Source organism: Leptonychotes weddellii, chromosome 14, assembly GCF_054177405.1.
Source record: "Leptonychotes weddellii isolate Sample4059 chromosome 14, ASM5417740v2, whole genome shotgun sequence".
Lineage (NCBI taxonomy): Eukaryota > Metazoa > Chordata > Mammalia > Carnivora > Phocidae > Leptonychotes > Leptonychotes weddellii.
The window spans coordinates 76,676,624-76,697,832 of record NC_138382.1 but is presented as its reverse complement, the minus strand read 5'-3'; the positions used below and the strand labels follow the sequence as shown (position 1 = coordinate 76,697,832).

At 46.5% G+C, this 21,209-nt stretch overlaps 1 protein-coding gene across 5 annotated transcripts in view; it reads left to right on the top strand.

Annotated features, from left to right (window-relative positions):
* Nucleotides 1-1,245: 1,245 nt before the first annotated feature.
* The window catches only part of MED27 (mediator complex subunit 27), a 183,648-nt gene continuing 163,684 nt past the window's right edge, over nt 1,246-21,209 (top strand). For 2 of the 5 annotated variants that reach the window (XM_081803833.1, XM_081803828.1), the window contains exons 1-2: nt 1,248-1,489; nt 3,732-3,876. In XM_081803833.1, the coding sequence (XP_081659959.1) occupies nt 1,287-1,489; nt 3,732-3,876 (348 nt within the window). In that variant the 5' untranslated portion in view covers nt 1,248-1,286. Of the gene's footprint in view, nt 1,490-3,731; nt 3,877-21,209 lie in introns of all 5 variants that reach the window. The other 3 variants (XM_081803832.1, XM_081803831.1, XM_081803829.1) reach the window with 3 other exon arrangements.

The window sequence follows — 21,209 nt, the reverse complement described above, 5'->3', positions numbered from 1 at the left end:
TGGGAGATGGTTTGTCCTACAGCAGTAATGTCAACCTTGGTCTCTTGTTGGGGTGGTGTCTGCCAGGTTGCTCCGTGGCAAAGTCAATATGACCCTTCTTTTACATTACTGAATTAAAAAACAGGAATTATGGTAAAATATACACAACATAAAACTTACCATTTAACCATTTTTAAGTGTCCAGTCCTGCAGCATTAAGTGCATTCAGTGTTATGCACAGTGCTATGCATCACCACCATCCACTGAACTTTTTCATCTTCTTGAACTGAAACTCTCTGCTGATTGAACACTAACTCCTCATTCTCCCCTTCTCCCAGCCCCTGGCACCAACCATTCTACTCTCTGTCTCTATGGGTTTGCCTATTCTAGGTATCTCATAAGTGGAATCTACAGTATTTGTCTTTTTCTGACTGCCTATTTCACTTAGCATCATGTCCTCAAGGTTCACCATGTTGTAACAGGTGCCAGAATTTCCTTCCTTTTGAATGCTGAACAGATATTCCCTTGTATTTATATACCACACGTTGCTTATGAATTTATCCCACGATGGACATGGGTTGCTTCAGCCTTTTGGCTATTGTGAATAATGCTGCTATGAACTTGAGGGCGCAAGTATGTGTTCCAGTCCCTGCTTTCCCTTCTTTTGAGTATATAACCAGACGTGAAGTTGCTGGATCATTATTTTTCCCTTCTTAATTAATAAGTGTCTTGTGGGATGATACGTGGAGACTATGCAAATATCCAGTTACTCCTCACACCTTCACCCACCAGTTTTAGCATTCCTTGATTCCTACCTGAATCAATTATTATTCTAATGGTTGCCAAATGGTAATTTCCCCCTATCATTTCTTCTACTTCTATCAGTTGGCATTCTACTGTAGGGAAGAATTTTTCCTTCCCTCTCATTTACTAAACAATATGGACTCACTTTATCCAATCCTTTGCTCCACGGACACTTTTCTGCTCTGAGTAATTCTTCTCCCTAGTATTTCCAAGATCTCACTCCAGGTTGGGGAAACGCGGGAACTTTCTGTAGTTCTTTGTCACCATTAAGAAAACCGAGAGTGCAGCCTGACTTCCCCAAATCTAGGAGATTGCTTTCCCGCCCGCTCATTCGTTTAGTTCAATGGAAACCCTCTTTCGGACAGCGTGGGCACTGACCCCCTGGGCAGCCCGGCCCCGCGAGAACTACATTTCCCAGAGGCCTTCGGGGCCCTGCGTCATCAGTGAGCGCGGCCTTTAGCCAGCGAAGGCGGCTCTGGAGAACCCGCTGTGGCGGCGGCAACATGGCGGACGTGCTAAGTGTCGGAGTGAACCTGGAGGCCTTTGCTCAGGCCATCAGTGCCATCCAGGCGCTGCGCTCCAGCGTGAGCAGGGTGTTCGACTGCCTGAAGGATGGCATGCGGAACAAGGAGACGCTGGAGGGCCGGGAGAAGGCCTTCATTGCGCACTTCCAGGACAACTTGCATTCGGTCAACCGGGACCTCAAGTAGGTACCGGCTGAGGGGGCCGCCGTCGGGGACCCGTCCGGCGCCCACCCTGTCCCGACCCCGCGCGAGTCTTCCTAGCCAGGGGCTGCTTTCAGTTCCTTGCTCGCTTGCTCTCTTTCCCTCCCCTCCAAGCCCATGCCTGTTCCTCAGGGACACCTCGTCTCCCACCCCCGCTTTCTCGTCTCCCTTCTCTTGGCCTCCTAGTCCTGGTTGTCTCCCGCCGCCCTGAACCTCCTGTGTGGTCGTTCCATTCCTGACGAGGAGACGTGCTCTTCCCGTGAGCTTCCACTTCTCATCTCCGCTTGGCAGGTTTCTCACCTGTAGGCCCTTTGTGCCCCACCGTGTCTGGTCAAATAGTACCAAACAGGACCAGCTCAGCGCTGCCCCAAACCCAAGTGCACTTGGTCTCTTTAGCACCAGTTCCTCGCCCCTGAACCTGAAATTCATCGGTTTCACACTACTCCAACTCCAAACACGGTAGAACAGGACTTGATCTTTCCCTCTTCCCTGCACCCCCCCCCAAACCACCTGATCAGAACTTCACTCCCACTCTGCTCCTGTTCAGTTTCTTCCTCTAGAGAGACCTAATCTCAGGCTTAACCATCTTAATCACTTATGTTTAGCGCCCCCCCCCCATATTAATTTGCGGTCCTTTAGGGTTAAGGATTGTATATTTCTTTCTCCTTCTTACAAGTCACTTTCTTTACTTCTATTTTCTAAGTGTTGTGTAAGAAATAAGTGAGAGGATGTTTGTGAAATGCCCAGCAGGTAGCAGAAACTTTTTAATTGGTTAGGTTCTGAACTTGTCTTCCCTTCCTTAAGAGAGTCAGTCCTTCTCAGGAAGGTTGGAATTCCGGGATTTTTGCCTTTTACTTCTCAGAACTGACCTTAGCAGGGAAAGGCATTTGTTAAGATAGTCATCCTGTAATTTCTGGAATGGATGGATTCCCCACCCCCACCCCCCCAACTTGGTCTCCTTAGTAACCAGATGGAAGGAGGAGGTAGAATGGAGGAGGAGGTGGTGACCAAATGATGGGTGGTGCCTCTTTTGATTTTTTTCCCTAAGTAGTTGCCATTCTTTTTTGGTGGAAAGCCAGGAAATCACACACCCCTCCTCAACTCCCACATTCACTTGCTGTTCTCTGGTGCAGTGCCAGTTAATACTTTCCCTGCCCGAGGAGATGCACTGGCTGTTCTTTGCTCTCTTCCGTTTCCTCCCTTTGGTGATGTTCAGGATCTCATAACCCTCCTCCATTCTAGAAAGTTTATATTACCCTGTCGCCTTTTTAAATCTTTATGCAGTAGTGCCAAGAAGAAGGTGGCTGAAGATTCCAAAATGAGCGTGGCATGAGAAGCTGTTCCTAGAGAGTCTTTTGTTGACAGTTTGAGACTGGCCTCACAGAACATGCTCCTGGAATGTGCTTTTGCTGTTGGCTCACTTTCCCAAGCTTCTCTAGAGTTTTCCTGCTAGACTGAAGTATGTTTGACACAGCCCCCTCGGTGGTGTCTTCCCATTCCATTTGTTTATTTTATCTCTTCTTTGTTTTGTTAAGTTTTACCATCTGTGAAGTACCATGTACTAGTCTATCCCTATGTGAGTGATAAATAATCATCATCTATTCAGGTACTTGCTGTTCTGCCAAATGTAATGATGTGTATGTGGGTCTGAAAACTCTTAGCGAGAAGCAATGTTATACCACATTTCAAAATTCCAGAAAGTCGCCCTCCCTACCCCGAGAATAATTTGAGTTGTTAAATCCTGACTTTAGGAGTCTTACTGGTTCCCATGCTCTTAACTTTTTTCCTCCCTTAGAATGGCACCATAGAGCTGGGTTTTAAAATAAGATAAGCTCCGGGGGCACCTGGGTGGTGGCTAGTTGTTGGGTGTCTGCCTTCGGCTCAGGTCATGATCCCGGGGTCCTGGGATCGAGCCCCGCATCGGGCTCCCTGCTCCGCGGGAAGCCTGCTTCTCCCTCTCCCACTCCCCCTGCTTGTATTCCCTCTCTCGCTATGTCTCTCTCTGTCAAAAAAATAAATAAAATCTTTTAAAAAAATAATAAAATAAGATAAGCTCCGACTTAAGGGTTTTCTTGATTGTCTGTGATCTTAACCTTTCAAAGTAGCTCTTCTTAAGAGACTTCTGATGGACACTTTGAAGAACAGCTTTTGACCAATGTGGTTGGCTAAAACCTGGAGTTTCAGTGGACTCAGGTTTATTTGCTTTATCTATTTATTTTTCAGTGAGCTGGAACGTCTGAGCAATTTGGTAGGCAAGCCATCCGAGAACCATCCTCTCCATAACAGTGGGTTGTTAAGCCTGGATCCTGTGCAGGACAAAACTCCTCTTTATAGTCAACTCCTTCAAGCATATAAATGGTCAAACAAGGTAAGGGAGACATGTCAGAAATGGAGCTGAAATAGAAAAATCCAAGTTTTCTTAACATTTCATAAATGCAGAAGGTGAGGGTAAGTTTTTGTTTCTTTTTTTTGGTCCTTGATTCAAAATTCAGATTTTGTTCTTGGTGGGATTACAGAGTTGGAAGTTTTATAATTTCTCTGTGACCTATTTTTGTAGTCCTTTGAAGTCTTTGAGGATTAGTCATGATGCTCAGGTAATTAATTTTTTTTAGAAGTCCTAAATCAGGTGTATTTAACCTAGAGACCGTGTTTAGGGAGACAGCTTTTATGAACCCCTTGAAATCGTATGAAAAAATGTTGTGGTATGTGCATTTTTTTTTCCCTTGGGGAAGACTTCCTAGCTTTCATCAGATTCGGAGGAGTCCATGACCCCCAGAAGGTTAAGGACTGGTGGTCTAAATGTTCAACCACTCACACTGTTTATGTTGCTTGTACTGTCTTCCCCTGTCCTCCCTGGAAGAACATCATGAGAGTACTGTTTGTTCGATTACTCTTTACTCTCTAACTACATCTGGGGGAGATTGTTCTAAATGTGCTCCGTGGAATTTGCTATTCATGGTTTCCTTCAGCAAGCAGGCCTGTGGCATAGACCCTGGGATAGCTGTAGTAGGAAAACTAAACTGTAGTCTAAAAATAAGGGTAATAGGCTCATAAGCCTAGAAACAGTTAGTTTGTTTACTGACAAGTTCATTTTGTTTTGGTGCTGTGGATTGTTGTGTATTTTTTTTTTCCCTGCTGATAAAGAACTAGAATATGTGTTTGGAATGATTTGGGAAGCTTTTTTCATTAGACTGTGCTGCCTCTCTGGAGACCATTGTTCTCACAGTTATTGGTTGTGAATTGCTCTTCCCCTCCAGTTATCCATTGTCTTTTCCCTCTTCTCTTTGGTCCTTTTCCCCCTCTATTTTGGATGAGAGATGAGCATTGAGTTTTTCTGGTGTGCAGATTTTTTTCTTTGAGCTTCTCAGTAGTATTTAATATACTTTGGTTTGAAGTGGAACCCTGGAAGCTATGTCTGAGATTCAGGAAGAAGTGATTGAACCTCTGATACAAACATTTAGCCTGTAAGGGTTGTCCCCCGAACTCTGGGCTGCAGTTGACAGAAAACCAATTTGGTCTTGAGGATCAGGATGCCCAGTTGGTATGGGGATCTGTCACTCTCTTGTTCTCTGTAGGTCTGCTTTCCTTGGTTGGCCTGATGTTGTAAGTGGTGGAAAAGATGGTCTGGCAGTTGTAGATTTGCATGGCTCTTATTTACCAGGTGATCTCCTGATGTCATGCCAGACTCTGAAAGAGGATTTTAGCCCTGCTTGGTAGGTGGCCCTTATCTAACTGAACAGTTCGTTGAATCCAGGGCTGGGATTCTCTGATTGGCTGATGCAGATCACCTGAAGCACAGGAAGTGGGGCTCCTTGGAGTTGGAGAGGCAGTTCCCAAAAGGTGGGGATGTAGGGCAGATAAAAATTATTTCATTACCACAGCCAGACATGAGATTCTTCCAGCCCTATACAGATAACACTGCCCTATCTGGCTGTCCTGTTTGAGCCTCCTTGTTTTCCCAGGGACACTGTTGATCATCCTTACATGAGTTTATGTAGGGGTTGGGTGGGATCTGATCAGTAGGTGCATGGTGCAACTTACTTCCGGTTGGACTCTTGGTAGAAAGTCTTGCTTTTTGGTGTTTGGACACAGAAACTGTGTTGGTGTATCACGTGGGCAGTGTTGTTTTTGGAATAGCCTAGAGCTATGGAGACTTTTCAATGGAGGGAAGACTTCGGCCAGTTGAGAAACCATGAGTGACTGGGACTTCTAGTGGAAGTGACTGTTTCAGGTTGAATGAAGGTAGTTTAATTGTTTGCCAAATTTAATAGTTAACGTATTAAAATAAAAGTTCCTTCTACTGACCCTTACCCTTGCTCCAAGGTGGAAAAGAGGTTGTATTAAGGAAAAGAAATACTGTGTTCTGTGGAACTTCTTGTCCTGGAGATGCTACAGATTAAAGTAGTTTGTAACTCCTGTAAGAGCAGTGTGAAAGCTCCAGGGTGGGGGGTTGGGAGGGGTTAAGTCACGTCCCTGGCCTGGTGAGCTCCTGCACAGTAGCTGCCCGTTCATTGGGAGCTGCTTGTACCCTTGATCAGTAGAAACAAAGAGAACGATTAAGAGATGTTTAGTTTAGCTCTTATTTTGCAGCTGAGCAGACTAAGGCCCAGTGAACTGACCTGCCCACTGCTTCACAGCTAGACTAGAATTTGCATTTCCTGACTTAGGTCAGTGTTCTTTCCTCTAAACTTGATGCTTTAATCCATTTTGGCTTAAGGTTTTCAACTATAGAAAACATTTTTCCCCTCCCACATTCATCCTAGAAGCAATTGCTACGTTATCTTTTATTCATGAATCTGTATGCATTTTGCTAATTTGTAATGGTTTATTGAAAGATGGAGATGACAAATGCGTGGTACGTGGGTCCCCAAACTATTGCTCTTGTCCAGGGCAGACACCACTAATCACCTTCTGCATTTCTTCCTGCTGAGGTCATGCAGGGGCTCACAGCTCTGATCTGGGGCTAGGCGGCCCCTGCCAATTATTCGAAGATGGGCTGCAGGGAAAACATGTTTTTTATTTCCATTATGATAGATAATGTCCTGTTTGACTATGACTTATTTATACCCTTCCTTACTCTTGAAAGGATTTAAGGTCGATTACAAGAATACATAAAAACCTTGAAAGGAAAGAGGGAAACAATGGTGAGGATGCCTTATGTACATTTCTTTAATAAACTGGAGAAGTAGCCCCAAGAAATAAGCCAGTATTCTAATTTCCAGCTGGGGTTATAGAAGCAGCAAGCAATTTTATGTGTTTATTTTGCCTCTCCTACAAATGAAAAGAGCTTTTTAATTGCTAAAGCTTTCATCATTCATCATTTTACCCTCACAGAGTTTAAACCAGTAAGTGCATTAATATGTTAAGTGAAGTTTGGGGTAACTTGCCAATGTCAGCTTCACGCACTGTTGGCTAAGAATTGAAGGAAGTGTGGGAAAGGCTTTGATACCACCCATTATGTGATGAACTTTCTGTTTTATGTGCTATTGGCCATAGAAAAGTCTCGTTCATTGGGCGCCTGGGTGGCTCAGTCGGTTAAGCGTCTGCCTTCGGCTCAGGTCATGATCCCAGGGTCCTGGGATCGAGTCCCGCAAGGGGCTCCCTGCTCAGCCAGGAGCCTGCTTCTCCCTCTCCCACTCCCCCTGCTTGTGTTCCCTCTCTCGCTATCTCTCTCTGTCAAATAAATAAATAAAATCTTAAAAAAAAAAAAAAAGTCTCGTTCATGCTTAATGACTAATTATTTTCTTTAGGGGATTTTGTAATTTTTGTAAAGTCAGTCGGAATATTAATTACATGGTAGTTGGCATAATTCTTAGGATAACACATTTAAAAATTAATCTAATCTAATGAAATGATGGCAAATTGCTGTGAGCAGCACTTTCTCCACACTGAATTGGGGGAAGAATTTAGCTTTTCACTATTATGCACCTATAGATAATTGTTCTGTAGAGGGATGACAAGCTCTCTTGACGAGGGCAGAAATCATTGGCATCAATGCTGTCCTTGCTGTGAGACAGTCTGAGATTCTCTGGCTTCTTATGTTCCGGTATGCTGAGGGCCAAGCGAAATTTCTTCCGAAGATCCCTTGCTGAAGGTTTCTGGTGTCCTGTCACCAGGCTCTTATTTCTGACTTCGACTTTTATTTCTGACTTTTTCACTTGTTTGTGGTAGAGACTGCTTGTGCATTTGCCCGAATAGCCGGCTGGGACTGCAGCCTTGCCCGGGTGACCTCTGAAGCAGAGAAGACCCCGAAGTCTCCCTTTCTTTGGGGGCTGGGATATGGGCCCAGAGGAAGGTGCCGCCGCCCCCGCCGCCGCCTCTGATTTGTTTTTACGTGCTCAGTTTTTCAGTTTTATTAGAGAAAGAGCTGCTTTCTATTCCGAGAACATTCAGTTGGCAAGTGTGAAGGCATTTCCTCCAGTCCAACTCTCTAACTGTTCTTCCCAGAATTTAAATGGCCTTAAGTTACTGTGACCTTCGTCTTGCTCAGATCCATCCTGGAAGGTGCTCCTTGTGTTTCTGCGTCTTGGAGCTAACACGGGTGGGGTTGTTTGAAATGGAGCCTTTTCCTTTAGGGACCCTGTCCTCTTTTACGTCCCTGAGGAGAGGTACTGTGTCTGTCTTGGTCCCTGCTGGGAGTCCCCAGCACCTAGCGAGGCACCTGGTATGCAGTAGGCATTCCTTTAGGATCACTGAATGAATGGAAGAATAAATAAAAGCCTTTTCTGTTGAATTTTTAATTTACAACCCCTTTTGTGGTTTGCTTGCTTGTGTTTTTAGTGAAGTATGATAAGGACATTTCCATTTTTGGCCATTACTGAGAAATCCAGTTGCACTCCTTGGAGATGAGAAATAGTTCTGAGATGCTGTGATGGAGGCCAGGTCTGGATTCCAGAAGGGTAATTTGGAAGGACAGGTGAAGTCAGTTGGTGAACGGATGATAAGCTTCTTGAGGGCTGAGGTTAGCAGTTTTATCTACGACACTTGTCACCCATGTGCCCTTTCTAAGAGAGCCGGGTTGACAGCTGGTGCTTAGGAGGGGATGGGACTTGATAGAAGCCTTCTGGAGTCAACTGAGTCAGGCTAATTTGAGCTACGGCATCTGGTGTCAGGTGCTGTGTGGCAGCTGTCGTTTTGGCAGTACTGAGAAAACCGGAAAGTGGAGAGTCAACCCTATCAGCCTCTCAGGGGTTATTCCTCTTTGTATTGTCAATCCCCGATTTCTGTTCCTAGCGTTTTCCTTCCCACCAGGCCTACCCCTGCCTTGTTCCTCTCTCTGTTACACATTTGGGAACTACAGATTCATTAAGCAAATAGTGAGGAGAGACGATCACTTAAATGCCGCCCCCCCCCCCCCCAAACCTTAGTCATCATGACCTAGGACCAGGCCCGGTTTGGGATGGTCCTTATTTTTGCAAAGGTGCCATTCTTAGGGCTGTTCTTGCACCAACATCTAACCTTCATAGCCCCTGGTCATTCAGAACGGGCTTCTTCCGCGGCGAGTTTGACTCTAGGGGGTTTCTTCCCTGGTTAGCCTTGAACCCTATACCCTTCTCCTCCCTCTCCACCCCCAAACCTTGATACTGTGGGAGCCATTATGAAAAGAACAAAGAATAACACAAACAGAAAAAGACAACAAAACAAAACCAATCTCCTGGATTTTTAGGTAACTGTTGGAATCAGAAGTAAAAGGATAACGAGAAATGCTTGGGCTTCCATGTAAGTTCTGCAGTTAGGCTGCACTTTGTGCCTTAAGCAGGTGAGAAAGAAACTTTTAAGACCTCAGTTTCCTCCTCTGTGAAATGGGGATAGCACTAGTATTTGTATCCTAGTATTGAAGGTACCATGAAGCAATGCACATAAAATGCCTTAAGATACCTCACATACAGTGCGTGTCCTATAAATGGTAGTTGTAATTCCCAGGCATGGTAACAGTGGATGTGTGTATTTATTTACGGAGCGACTGTATTGCTCAGCAGTTAAGAGCATGGGCTCCAGGGCTGGACCGCTCCAGTTTACATCCTGGCTTTGCTGTCTGACAGCTGTGAGGCTCACCTCTCTGGGCCTGTTTTTTCTTCACTAAAATGGGGATGATCACTGTACCCACTTTGGAAAGATCTCATGAGGCTAAATGAGGTAATATAAGTGAGCACTTTCCTGGCACAGAGTTGGGGTTAGCTTAACAAACAGTGATGAGGACAGACTTCCAGGCAGCGCTGGCCTATCTTTCAGTGATTTCTGCTCTATTGCACAGCTTCCCAGACTTGATTTTGATATATTCTTCTGAAATTCTACGAATCAGAGATTCTTTTAGGTAGTCAGCACCTTTCTGCCCTGTGGAAGCCTGAGTGTAGATGGCGATAGTTCACACGTTAATATGATCTAGTGGGAGGGGGATCTTTCCTCATAGAACCTGGAGCTTGGGTAAGGGATTGGGAGGAGGGTAGCTGACCTCTTGGTGTGGAGCCCTGGGTTTTGGACAGGGTAGGATGGCATGTGGGAGTTGAGAAGCAGCAAAGGCAGGGTGAGGGTCCTGGGGAGAAACCACAGGGAGTGAGGGGACTGCAGAGAATGGGTCAAGAAGGGTGGTATATTGCTCAGGGCAGCCCATTTGTACAAAGAGGGGAGGAGCCTTCTCACGTGGGCACTCTGTAAGGCTGTGCTCCCAGAGCTCAGCGTTCGGGTTGGTCTGTAGGCCTCTTAACCTGGTGGGAAAACTCTTGTGGCCTAGTCAGGGATTTCTTGTGTTGTTTCTTTAGGAAAATGCTTGCACACAAAGGCTGGTATAAAAAGAAACATTTGGATTCTACCCACTTTGTCAATTGGGTGCTCATTACTAGCCGGGCTCTGGGGTTAGACTCTTCTCGGGTTTGAATCCCCAGCCTTCTCTGTCAGCTTTATGATTTGGGGCAAGTTACAGAACCTGTCTCTGTCTTAGCCTCCTCCTCAGTCAGAGTGGTTTATAACAGCTTCTATGTCGGGGCTGCGGTGAGGATTGATGAGTTTATTTATGCGCACGTGGGCCCCTCCCCCCACCCCAGCACCTAGAACAGTGCCCAGTGTGTATTGGGGGCATTCACTGGGGTTAGCTAGTCCTACTCCTTTTCATATTTTTTTTTTAATTTTTTTTAAAGATTTTATTTATTTATTTGACAGAGACAGAGATAGCGAGAGCAGGAACACAAGCAGCAGGAGTGGGAGAGGGAGAGCAGGCTTCCCGTGGAGCAGGGAGCCCGATGTGGGATTTGATCCCAGGACCCTGGGATCATGACCTGAGCCGAAGGCAGCCGCTTAACCGACTGAGCCACCCAGGCGCCCTTCTTTTCATATTTTTGGTAAAGTGTTTGAAAGGCAGCGTGTAGTTTTGGCAGCATGGGACAGAGGTTTTGAGAGACCAGTATTTAGTTCTGGCTGCCCACTGGCTCGCTGTGTGACCTTATGCCAGGGGCTTTACTCCTTTGGGTTCTAGCTTCCTCACTGCTAGAATGAAGACTTGGGTGGGATGATCTCTCGGGTCCTTTTCAGCTTTAGCTTGGAGAGTCAGTGGAGTTGCGCTTTTCTGTGGTTTTGGAAATGAAAGCGTAACCTGGGGAGTGGAAAAGAGCAGTTCTTGTCCAGTAACGTTTCTTAAGTACAACGATTGTGTGTGCATCTCAGGATATGCCAGAACAGAGCAGCAGCCTGGAGGACTTGTGGAAAATTACCTTCCAGAGGTTCTCTAGACAGCAGTGACCTCTTGTAACACACCAAAGCGTAAATGTTAATGAAAATCAAGTGATGCCCCTGTAATTCTAAATGGTTTCTATCCCAAGGCTTTGGCCTAGTTCCACATCTTCATGTTCTGCTTACTAGTTGTGGTTTCTGAAAATTGCCATTTTATTGTTGCCTGGAATCAGATTTGTGATTCTCTCATTTTTTTCTCTAAAGGAACAGGAACTCTCTCTAGAAGCTGCCCTGGGAGGGTGCAGAGGCTGCTGGATGTGTGTCACGCCTGCCCCAGGAGTCACTCTGTCTGTGGGCGACTCATCTTGATTCCCTTCTTGGCTGGCTTACATTAGCCTCTTCTGGGCTGATTAGGTTGGTGTGGTTTGTCCAAAGCCTTCTGTGGATTGTGACCAGAGCCTGAAAAGGGCACTTTCTCTTCTCTTCTCTTCCAGGAATGTTTAGTAGAAAGGAAATTGACCCATATCATTTTTCTTCATGGCGAGATGTACATTGATGGTGGGACGGAAGCATATCATTACAAGTACAGAAAGAATCTGATGTTACCCCTCCCTATCTTCTTGTCTGCTCTTCTTTGTGGCGGTGTGAGCCCGGGGCAGAGCTGCTAGATAATTAGTGCTTCTCTCCTGTTGTACGAGCCTTCTCTGGCCTGCCTCATCTTTTCTGCGGCTTCAAGTGGCAGCCACACACCGATGCCACCTCACTCTGTCACCAGCCTAGGTCTCTCCTGAGATCAGACCCACGTAGCAAAGGGCCTGCCAGGCATCTGCACTCGGAGACTCTGGGGCCTGTGAGACTGGAGTCCAGAACTAAAATCCTGCCCCCTGACCCCCACCCCCAACCTGCTTCTTGTGCTGGGCCCCAGCCAGGTGCCCAGCCCTCACACCTGCTGACCGAGATCTGACCGATTCTACCTCTTGAAAACCTCTTACTCTCTCCTCTCCATTTTGACTGCTCTTGCCTGAGCCCAGGCCCCCGTGATTGCTTGGGACGATGCTGTAGCCTCCCAGATGATTTCCTGCCCATTCCTACCCCTTTGAATCTATTTTCCTCTCTACAGCTCCCTGGGGATCTTGAGAATGTAGACATCTGATTGGTTGCTCCTCAGCAGTTTCTTCCATCTCTCTTAGGATTAGTGCCAACTCCCCAGCTGGCGTTTGGAGGCATTCTAGTCATCATGCTGAGGGGCTTGAGTCCAAAAGCAGACAGCCCTTTGGCCAGATGCCTTAGCCTCAGTTTCCTGATCTGTAAACGACACGGACAGTCCTGCCTCCTAGGGCAGCTGTAGGAGTACATGAATCCTGCTCTTGTGGTTTAGCACAGAGTCTGACATGTTACCCATTTACCATCAACAGTCTGGGTATAGGACTTTCATGATCTGGCACCAGCTTACTTCTCTAGCTTCCATCCTCATGCCCTTCCTTCTGAGAAAAAAAGAACCCAAAACTTTTGATTGTGGAAAATTTCAAATATACACAAAAGTAAGTACAGTCTTTTTTTCAGTGGAGAGTGGGGAGCTGAGTACTTTAAAGCAAATACCAGATGGGTCATTTCATCATGAAAACTTCAGTGTTCAGCTTCCTTTCTTGCCACTCTGCCAATTTTCAGTTACAAAATCGCAGATCCCCATGGGGCCATGATCTTTTTGTCTCAGGGCCTTTGCACATGTTATTCTTCCTTCTCCTTTCTTCCTTTGGAAAGCTCTTACTCATCTTGGTCTCAGCTCAGTTGTTACCTTCTCTAGGAAGTCTTCTGAGTTGTACCCAAATTAGGTACCAGTGTTTACACCTCTTACTGCTTTTTTTCCCACTCTGGCTCTTTATGACCCCCACAAGATTAAGCCTCATCCCATGCTAAGATTTAGACTTTGAGCCTCCATCTGCTGGACTATAAGTGGGCATAATACCAATCTCGGTGCTGATGTATCTAGAAAATGTGTGTACAGTTTCTAGTTCAGGGTAGGATACATAGTGGCATTTAATAAATAGTAGTTGTTGACAGTAGCTATTGCTAAAGGTGTCATAAAACCATATTTGAATGGGTAGATTGAAGCCTCTAAATCTCTTTCTCTTTTCCTTTTTAGATTATGTATATGTTTTCCCTTCTGTTTGCTTCTGTTTGACTTTTTCAGATTGTTGTTGCAGGAGAGGGAGGGGGTGAATGCCAGAGGCTGTCCCCTGAGTGCCCTGGCCGCCAGACCCCATCTGAGGAATCTTCGGGCTGGGGCCAGGAGTCCCTGATTGGGGGGGCGGCGGGGAGGAGGCTGCGGGTCTACCTGGCCTTTGGCTCTCAAGCTGCTTCCCACATCCCCTTTACTTGGTATGCTCTTGCTGCAGTCACTGACTTGTTTTGGGAGGCTCAGCTCTTGCAGCCTCCTGGGCTTGGCCCTGGGCTTCGCCTTCTGCTTTTGCTTGCTGACTTGACAAAGTGAATAGAACTGCCCCCAGGAACAGTTTACTCATCTGGTGAGCTAGGCAGGGCAGTATCTCCTGTTTCCCCCTCCCTCTGTTGCCCTGGCACACTTACCACGACCCTGTGAGTTGGAGCCTCTTTCTGAACCCTCTGGCTTCATCACAGCTGCCCCGTGAGCCTGCTGCTTGCCCTGCCCTCAGCCTAGAGCACCTGGCACCTTCTTGAGCGCATTTTCTACTGCTTCCTCCTCCGGCCCTATTAAAGTGTGGCTTCAGAGGAGAAGCCTCTGGAATAACCAGGCAGAGCTGACCTTGTCTGGTTTTGTCCCCCAGCCTCTCAGCAGCTGTACTGATCACACCATGCCACGGCCGCTTGCTGTCCAGGTCTGTCCCCTTTTCTGCAAGGTTGGGGCTGTGGTGTCATCTTTGAATACCTGGCGTCTGGCACATCATAGGCACCTAGTAATCGAGCCTTCCCTCCCTCCCCTGCCCCACCCTGCCACATTCCCAAACAGACTCTAGGGACTGTACCTCTTTCGACTAAGTGTTCAATCTCAAAGGGACCTCAGTGCTCCGGTAGGTCTTTGCCCCTCATTTTTGAGAGGGAGACTTCTCCAAGGCTATCCTGCTGGCCCTCTAATTGGGATCCACAGTACTGGCAGCTTAGAAAAGGAATGTCAGCTGAATGTCCAGAGCACCAGAGAGGTTCCTTCTGCTGTTAAGACCCATCAAAAATACTACCTTTTACCTGTGGTTTTGTGGCCGCTGACTCCCCGTCAGTGGAGCAGGAACAGTGGCCAGTCCACATGACGCCTGGAAGGGAACCGTGGGGACGGATGTGATGCAGTGAGGCTGCGCAGGACCCAGCCTGGCCATGGGCGTGGCTCAGAGGAATTGCCTAGACCGCCATGCGCAAAGCAGCCCCAGACCCTGAGATCCTGAGAGGCAGGCACCTTTGTCCACTTGAAGCTTAGGATCCAGTAAGTTGGGATCTTAGTAACTAAGCGGCATCTTTGCCGGGACTGCCTTTGCGCCCCTTACTGTCCTTGCTGGCCTGGGTGTCTGTGCAAGTATGGTTGTGTAAAGATAGGGGCCAGTCGCCACTGTTTTTTCTCCCTTTTCAGCAGGAGTTGCCCTCCACTGGGTTCATGAGATGCCAGTTGCTCTTATCTTCTCCCTGTTAGTGTGTGTCTACCTGTTTTAGGGTAGGAGACTTACGGTGTGCCCTAGTTATTGTCGGTCAAAATAACAGTGGCTTCTTTGATGATTATTGATCACTTGTTAGTAGTTGCCACACTAAGCATTCCAGCTCGGCTATCTCCTGATGACTTTGTACAAGGTAGATTTTGAAGGGTGGGAGTCTACAGGTTTTAAGTGCATACATGCATTCAAAATGGTTGGACTTGTTATAAAATGTTCAATCTTAATAATTCCCAAACTGTGCTTTTGGGTAGTGTGCTCTTTGCTAGGAAGTATCAAATTCATCCATTCACTGCCTACTTATTGAGCACCTACTATGTTCTAGGCACTGTTTTGGACACAGCACATGAAACTGATAAATTCCCGTCTCCCTGGAACTTAGCTTATATCCAAATCTCTAACTTGATCAGAGGAGTTAAGTGCCCAAAGCACCTGGTTTTATAATAATAGTATTAATGGTGGTCTTGCCCCCACCCCTTAATTCGTGGCCTTTATATGTCTCAGTTTTCCAGTCCTTACCATCAGAAAGGAACATAACTCATGGTGTGCTGGGTGACTTAATTGGCATATGTAACTGATCTAGAACAGTGTCTGAACATAGAGGAAATTGTGTCTTAGAGTCTTGATATCTTAAATATCATCCTGTTTTTATAGCTTGATGCATTTTAATTCTGTCATATGCTTAATGCAGATGCAGATTTATTGCTAGTAATACACAGTTTTCTGGTTTATTTATCCTTGGCATGTCACCTGTTTGTCCTTACCCTGGTCCAGTCTAAGGCTGTGCTTGCTTTAAGGGGTTCTTATTAATTTCAAGAGGACACTAAATATGTATCTTATATTTGTGTCCAGAGGAGAAAAACCATCACTCAGTCAGCTTCAGGGTACCAACTTCCTTGAGGCTGTCGACCTCAGGCCTGACCCAGTTGGTCTGTTACTATTGTAAGAGAATTCTCCATGTGTTCTTTGTGATGTGCATTGGTGACTCTTATTCCCTGCATTTGCACCTGGGTCTGTTTAAGTTTCATTTAAATACCTGAAGCCCTGAGGGACGATTTTGCCCATGGGTGACATTGGCCTGATGCACTGCCTTCCGCACCTCACCCAGGGTCAAGCTGGGCTCACTGAGCGCACTGTGCTCTCTCTGATTGCCTGACTGCCCACCTGGTTGTCCATCCATTTATTTCTCCATCTCACCATTTAAAGCCACACTTTATGATTCAGTATGCTTCCTGGAGTTGAATGATTGATTCCAAATCCTGCATCATCCATGGTGTCTGTGATGAGAATTAGAATCACCTGAGTTTCAAGATAGACCATATTCTTGACTTCTTCCTAGTGAGCAGAGAACGATTAAGTGACCGTTGAAGAGTTTTGTTTAGTGATTTGGTAGAAGTGCATTTTCCTGTTAAAATCACTGCAGTAGTCTCTATGTTATAGCTCCTGTCTACGTTTCTCCTCCTTCACCTGCAAAATGAGTTTGAAGACCCTTTTTTGCCAGGGGGTGGAGGGTGGGGAAGGGTGGTGGTGGTGGTGAATGCACTTAGCACAGGGCCAGCATGTAGTAGGCACATAGTGGGTGTTAGTTTTCCTTTGGTCACTGTGTGTTCCCATCCAGCGTGCCCTCTGCCCCTAAACATGTAACTCGCACCAGCGGAGACATTCCTGCTTGGCTAGGTCAGCCCCAAGCTTGGTGTGGATAGCAGAGATGCTAGCTCTGATTTTAAATGTTAAAAGAAACCACAGAGGATTATGGAAGCCAACACTCTCCTATTCCTTGTTTTCCCAGTCTAAAACAGAGCAATCCGTGTTAATTTTAATTGCTTGGATGAGCTCAAACATTGAGATTTTAATGCATTTTCACAGTAGCTCAGACAGTGTAACCACATTATTCTGCTGGCAGTTCATTGGAATTCTCGGCCAAAATGCTGTACTTGGGGACCTCTGCTTATAAACCCAGGATGTGGTAATTTCCCAGCAGGATGTCTTGTGGGGAACGTTGCTTTTCCTGTTGAGACTTCCTCCAAACAGTGAAGTGTTGTCCTCCTCTGTGCCGTAGCGATGGGCAGGGACTGTTTTCGAGGAAGGTTTTCAAAGCTTTTGGTTAACAGAGGGTGTCTCGGGGGAGTTGCTTTTATTCTGATGAGTCACAAAATGGGAAAGGCCTCTCGAAAGCCTCCAGTTTGCTTTTGTTCCTGACGGAACATTGACAGTCCCTGGGCCTGCCGTGGGCTGGTGGGCAGTCCCCAACCACCGCACCTCCTGTGTCCTCCTCCCACTGCGGGTAACAGGCCAGCCTGGCCAGGGGTGACACGTAGAGAGCTGATGTCCGGTGGACAGCTGGAAATGCCAGACTCCAGGGCAGGGAAAGGAAAACCGAAGTTGAACCAGGCAAACCTCCCTGCCTTCTGGTGGTTTCACCGAGTCTACACACCCACCACACTGAGCCCTCACGTGTTCGGCGCTGCGCTTACACCGTGGTCTCTGGCACTTAGCACGGAGCTGCATCCTTGCTTAGTGAGTGCGTGTTGCTAAGTGGATGAGGGAGTGCCCCCAGCCTATTCTAGGCCATCTTCTAGGGCCGGCCGGGTCGTTTGCAGTAGTCTCCTAACTGGCTTGGCTTTCCCCGCACTGTGTCAGAATGACCTTTAAAAATGCAAGTTTGATCACATAAGTCTCCTGCTTAAAATGAGTTGATGATGCCTGTGCTCAGGATTAAGACATACTCCATAGTGTAGTTAGTAACGGTCTGAGTCTGACCCCTGTGCCCTGGCACCTAGCCCCCTGGAAGCACCATACTTACCCTGCCTGCCTTCCTCCCTTCAGTCAGCCTGTGGATGGGCTCCACCCCTCTTTTTTGTTGGGCTCATACTTTCTCATTTTATTTTTTCACGTCTTTATAGTCACATACTCGGGAGTGTCTTTAGGTCCCCAAGTCAGGGTCCCCTGCTGTGTACTTCTGCAGCCCACACCATTGCCCACGTCATGGCCTGACTCCCATTGAGCTGTAAGTACTGATTGCTCGGACTGGGGACAGGGACATGTCTGCCTGTTCACCATTGTATTTCCAGTGGCCAGCAAGGCCCCTCAGAAGAAAACAAGGCAACAAGACACTTCCAGTTAAATCAATCGCTTAATTATCTTTGAAATCAATATTGTAATTTTTAATTATGTGTTTTTGAGGGGAGGAGGTAGGGGCCTAGGTAGGATTTTGGTCCCACTTTTCTTTAGGGCTGGGCAGAGATGACTTTTAACCCCTGGGTCCCCTGAGCACACAGCTGCTGAGGTGTCTTTGTTCGGTTTATGCATTCCACTCACAGCTTGGCTTGCTGAAGGATAATGCATATTAAGTTTTTTTTTTTCTTTTTAAACTAGTTTGAGCATACAAACAGAAGGCAAATTATCTTGATTATTTTGAGGCAGTTATGAAAAGGGCAAATAAAGCATACAGTGAAAGTTATAGAGGCCCCTTATGTTTAACCTAACCCTTGCTGCCTCTAAAGTGTGGAAGTGTCACTGCTATCATCAGACCCGGGAGAGGCAGCATAGCGTGGCCTTAAAACATGAGCTCTGGGGCCACATTACCTGGGTTCAAGTCCTGCTTCTTCCCTTTACTGCGTGTGACCTTGGGCAACTTCTTCCTGTTTCCTGATCTGTAAAATTAGGTTGATAACAGTATCTCCCTCAGGGTTGTTGTGAAGATCAAAAGCCCAGGCTATGGGAGGATCAGAAGCATGGCTGGTTAGCTGTCGCAGGCGCTCCCTCATTGCCAAAGTTCTCTCTAGTAACCCTGCATCTTTGCCTTATTTCACTAAAGAGGGAACTCACACTCCTAAAAGATCAGTGACCTGCCCCCAACTGCCAGGTGTAGGTGACCAAGAAGATTCATACATTATCTGATTCCCAGACCTCTTTATTCTGTAGTCTGCCTTTGCTGTCTCAACAAGGTAAAATCTTGGGATAGAAACTCCCAAAGGTTTACTAACCATTATGGAGTCTATGTGGCTGAGCATTTATATAAATCGCAAAGCTCATTGTCAATAATTTATTTTAAATACATGAATGGGTTGGCAAAGGAGAATCTCTTACATGAATAGTAACTCCCTAATTTACCTGTATTATGTTATATGTGCAGGTTTAAATTTTTTTTTAATTTTTCGTTGGTGTTGTCTTTAAATTTGACTGGCTACAGTATAACTTAGCCCCAGAAACCTTTAGGACCACAGGCATGATCTGTGATCTTGGTTATCACAGTACTCCTCGGTTCCTGTGGCTTCTCCTGGCATGAGGCAGAGACGCAGGGACAGAGTTTAAGCTTTGGACTTGGGGGGTGGAACTGTATTATATTCTGTGCCTGTTAGTTTTCCACTCTCTCCCACCCTGACTGGTGCTTGCCTGTTTTTGCTTGATAAAGTATGTATTATAGAAAAGGCCCTTCACAAAAGGCAGGAGTTCTCAATTTGGGGTCTGTGGTCCAGCCTCTGTTGGGTCCATGGATGTATGTAGGCATACTTTCCAGGAGATTAATCCTTAGCTTTCATCAAGTTTCTTTCAGAGGTCTGTGGCTCCAACAAGTTTAAGAGCCACCACTATGGAGGAAGAGTATTGTTTGTTCTTTTATTTAACTTGTAAACAAAGCATTTTAGTAATAAAATATTTACACCCTTCTTACAGTACAAGTTTTCTAGTGATTGAGTGTGTTATACTCTGAAAGTTATTACAGAATACTGAAGCTGAAACAATATAATTCTAAAATATGCCAAAGCAACCTTCATTTGCAAAAACGATCTCCTACCAGCATAAGTATAAAAAGGAAAATCTTACAACAAAAATCAGAAGGTCTAGGAGTATTGTTATTTTTATACCACATCACCTCCCAACTCTCCCTGACCCGGGCTGGACTGATCCTGCCAAGACTGTGGCCCCAGAGCCTCGAGGGCCAGGACCTGCAGGTGGGTGTGTGAATGGGGTGCCTTCAGTCTCCATAGCTCTGGCTTACTGTCTGATCCGAGAACTTGTTTCCAGAGATGTGGTTCAGCCTCCATCCTCATGGCTTCACCCATTCCTTGTCCCTCCTTCGAATTGTCCCTCCCCTCCACCCTTTCTTTTCTTTCCTAAAGCGTCCTTCAGTGTTGCACAAATGCTTGGAAACACAGGAGGAGGCTTGCATCAGTCCTTTAGTTGATCAAGAGGGCTATTACCTGAGGCTGCTTTAGGGTGATGGGGGGACAAAGGTAAGACTTGTGGATACCTTCCTCTGAAAGAAAGGAGGAAAATGTTTTGAAACTGTGTTTGAAAGTTGAATTTTGAAGCTGAGCCACGGAGTAAGATTGGTGGAGAGTCTAAAGGGCTTCCTGCAGGAGCACAGAGAGGGTGACTCTCTAACGAGGGATCCAGAGAAAGAGGATCATAGAGGGGGATTGTGTGGTGGTCCCAGTAACAGTTCCCCATGTGTTCATTCCCCTGACTGGTGGAAAAGAATCGGCCGGCACAGAATCTGCTTTACAGCACGCCCATGTCCCACGGGTATGGAGGGAACCAGCAGCCAGAAAGCCCAAGGTGCTGCTGTAGAACCTCTTTGTCCAGTCTTGTCACTTGTTCCTTTGGCCCAGCTTCTGGCCGTGTCTCTCTGCTGGTGGCCATGTGTTTGCAGTTCTACAGGATTGTGTCACTGATTCTTCACCCCGTAGCGGGGACTCGCTAATTCTGCCACTCATCTCTACACATGGGAGCACATTTCTGCTACTCAGTTGTGCTTTCACAGAAGAAATGGGGACTGAATTTTCGTTAATTGGTTAATATTTTTTCTACCTCGGACCGCCCCTCCCTCCCTGGCAGTGTAGGTGTGTAGGCTGAATCCAGGCTCTGCAGTTTATTTACCGTGTGACCTTGGGGAGGCCCCTGGGTGTCTCTTGAGCTCAGTTTCCACATCTTTAAGTGGGAATGATAATAGTTCTTACCTTCTTGGGTGATCAGCATTAGGTAAAGAACTTAGCTCAGAGCTCAATAAATGTAAGCGCCCAGGAGCTTGCTAATGAAATATATTAGTGAAGATTGATACTAATAAAGTGATACTAACCTGACCTCCCCCTAACAATTCCCACTAAGGAGGTTGGTGAGAGAGGGCATGAGGCCCAGTCACACATCTCAGCAGACAGAGATCTTGAGCTGTGTTTTGGGCAAGGCATATTAATGGCTGCTACCACCCCCCCCACCCCCCCCGCCACCCCCCGCCGATTTTGGCTTTCCCGAGGATTTATTTCCAAACGTGATGTGTAAGTGGCTGTGGGTGTTCAGGCTGTAATGGATCTTGTGTTTAAGGTTTCCATTGTCACGGCTCAGCAGAGCCCTCCCTGCGCCCGCCCCT